This window comes from Tarenaya hassleriana, unplaced genomic scaffold (assembly GCF_000463585.1).
Source record: "Tarenaya hassleriana unplaced genomic scaffold, ASM46358v1 Cleome51, whole genome shotgun sequence".
Taxonomy (NCBI): domain Eukaryota; kingdom Viridiplantae; phylum Streptophyta; class Magnoliopsida; order Brassicales; family Cleomaceae; genus Tarenaya; species Tarenaya hassleriana.
In genome coordinates, this window is record NW_010967800.1 from 799,380 (window position 1) to 802,614 (window position 3,235).

Below are 3,235 nucleotides of genomic sequence, written 5' to 3' on the forward strand. Positions count from 1 at the left end.
TAATTATCTGTAAATGTCCTGAACATTTTCTTTTCTCAGTACAGTAATTCAATCACATTACATCAAAAAAAAAGTCTATACATAACCATTCAAATATGAAAAAAAAAAGTTTATGTTTATGACCATGGCATTAACTAATTTACATATTACCACATATATATAGTTGAATAGAAAGACGTAAAATAGAAAGTTCCAAAAGCAATAAATGCTAACATAAATGGCCATAGATATGCACGTAATTACAAAATCTTACCATATTAAACCTCCCGAATGTACTTTATATATCCGCCCGTCTCTCTTTGCATGGAACATTAAATCCACATCACCAAAATCAACAAACCATAGGCAATGGCTCCCTCTTTCTTCAACTTATCCCAACTCCAAACCCAGCAAAAGATTCCCGCAGGTTTCGTATGGCCGGATAGTGACGTCATCCCTTCCGAGGATGTCCTCAACCTCCCCGTGATTGATCTAGCCGGGTTCATGGCCGGCGACGAGGCCGCAACTAAAGCCGCCGCTGCTGCGACCAGGGCGGCCTGCGAGGAGTTCGGGGCGTTCCAGGTGGTGAACCACGGCGTTGACTGGGGCTTGGCCGAGAGAGTGCAGAATCTGGCGGATTGGTTCTTTGGGCTTCCGGAGAACGTGAAGCTTAGGGCTGAGAAGATTCCGGGGACGGTGCCGGGGTATTCTGGGGCCCACGGGGAGAGATTCTCGTCAACGCTCTCGTGGAAGGAGATGATGACTTTTGTCTTCTCTGAGGGCTCCACTCCGGTCGTCGAGGACTTTGTTAGATCGACGCTTGGAAAGGAATTTGAGGAGATGGGGTAACACGTGCATACCATGCATATAAACATCCATGCATGTATATCCTTAATCTATACGCGTTTGCATGTAACCGCTAATGCATATATACGCTTTGATTTCAATTTCATTACTAAGGATTCCATTTTTATTTGGGTTGGTTCAGAAAGGTGTACCAAAAGTACTGCGAGGCTGTGAACGGTCTATGCCTAGAGTTGATGGAGCTTCTTGGGATAAGCCTAGGCCTCGAGGATCGGAACTATTACCGGAAATTCTTCGAAGACGGTCGGTCCATCTTGAGGTGCAACTATTACCGGCCTTGTAATGAGCCCGACCGGACACTTGGAACCGGCCCTCACTGTGACCCCACCAGCCTAACCATTCTCCTCCAAGACCACGTCCCTGGCCTCGACGTCTTTTCCAAGGGCAAGTGGTGGTCTGTCCGCCCTTGCCCCAAGGCTTTTGTCATCAACATTGGCGACACATTCACGGCACGTATATAGTATCCATATATTATACGATTAATCTCTGGATCTTGATATTGCTTGATTTAACAACGAGTTTTGTACATAAATAGGCATTATCGAATGGAAAGTACAAGAGCTGTCTGCACAGGGCGGTGGTGAGTAAAGACGAGAAGAGAAGGTCGTTCGCATTCTTCCTTTGTCCGAGGGACGACAAGCTCGTAATGCCACCAATGGAACTTATCTCTGGTGATTCTGATGAAGAAGCTTATAGAAGGTACCCCGACTTCACATGGTCCGACCTCCTCAGGTTCACTCAAAGCAGCTATCGGGTCGACGAGTCGACTCTCGACAACTTCATCTCCTGGTTCACTACTTCTTCGGCTAAAAATCCTGTTTACAAGGATCAAAAGTGATGGTTAAGAAATATTAGTTGAATAAAAGTTAAGCATATGTGCGTAACTTTTGTTACTGAGACTATCAAAGAGAATTTCATAATAATCCATGAAGTGTTGAGTTACTCTCATGTGAACAAAATTTGGACGAGAAAAAATTGTTCTTCAAAGTTAGTCATCTCTTTCACCTAATAATTAATAATTAAGTCATTTTTTTTCGAACCTTTGAAATCATTTTGTTTGAAAATTTGCAATTATATTTGTTGAATAAATCGGTGTTAGAATTTTATAAATAGAGAGATTTGGATGTGAAAATCAATTACAACAAAAGAAAAAAATACAAAGGAGAGACAAAGGGAGAAAAAAAGAAGAAAACAGTTGTGTACATTTTGATCAAATGATCTATTGTTATCGATCTTTTATCCTATCCGCCTAAAATTTTATTCTTTTTGTAACGGTTGGAATTTGGTTTCACCGGTTAGAAATTAAAAAACAAAGGTTTTACCGAAACTATTCGTCTAAAACACCAAATTGCGACATGTCTGATTATTATGAACATCATATGATGGATTCTTCTTCGATTGAGGTAAAAATTAATATTAATATGCTCGTTCTAGACCCTTAATTCTTTGATTAGTGGAATGTTGCATTCATTACCGTTATCAGAATCTATGAGGTTGACTTGTTATCTAAATTACAATTTGTTAAATTGTGCTCTCTAATGTGGTGTATTGAAGTTAGAATATTGACGTGTGTATTCTATAACCTCAATTGTGTTTCTTGTATATGAGAGGTTGTTGTGTGAACTTTGTAATCCAGTTATAGTGGATTTTTAGGTGGATTATGGTCCCATGATTTTTCTTCTTTCCACGTTAAAAATCGTTCTCTTTTGATTTCGGTATCGTTGCACTAAATATTATCGTCTCTACATGTTTATACAAGTAAGGAGTTTGTTTTACTGATTCGTGATAAGCGATCGAAGTAATAGAAAATCCCTAACAAGTGGTATTAGAGTATTTTGGTTGTTTGTGTTGGGTTTTGGGCTACGGATTCCTAGCATGCGATCATATCGATCTAGGGTTTGGTTTACTAGGTTTCATGCAGCGGAAAAATAATCTAAACCTAGTCAAACGTCACACGCAACCAAAATAATCCGTAAAATCCCGTTTAATCGTGTATATCACCGTAGGAATCGAATACTTACCTCTTTCCTGAAGATCTGAAAGTAGCAATCGATCCAGGACCTGTTTTAATCACCAAGAGCTGAAAGTACAGCTCCTCTACACGTATCCACACCGACGGGAAGGATTCCAAACGCTTTTGGAACTGATCTGCTAGGATCTGTGAAGTGAATAGGGTTTTCAAGACTTGGGATCGAATCCCGGGAACTAGAACCTCAAAAGAAACGATTTTCTTTTGTTCTAGATCTGTCTTAGGGTTCTGTAAGTCAATTTCTCATCTTAGGACGGCGTCCAACACCTCCATATAAGATTAGAAACCCTAATCCTTGTGAAAAGAGACTTTTTCCGAGTATTGACTCGGTCCGAGTCAAAACTTTGACTCGACCGAGTCAAA

The 3,235-nt window shown here is 40.4% G+C and overlaps 1 protein-coding gene across 1 annotated transcript; it reads left to right on the forward strand.

The window, feature by feature from the left end:
- Window positions 1-288: 288 nt before the first annotated feature.
- Window positions 289-1,785, forward strand: LOC104827543 (gibberellin 20 oxidase 5-like). The gene is made up of 3 exons (XM_010560720.2): window positions 289-824; window positions 968-1,292; window positions 1,379-1,785. Exons 1-3 carry the CDS (start codon window positions 349-351, stop codon window positions 1,679-1,681), a joined length of 1,104 nt encoding a protein of 367 aa, XP_010559022.1. The 5' UTR covers window positions 289-348; the 3' UTR covers window positions 1,682-1,785.
- The last annotated feature ends 1,450 nt before the right edge of the window (window positions 1,786-3,235 follow it).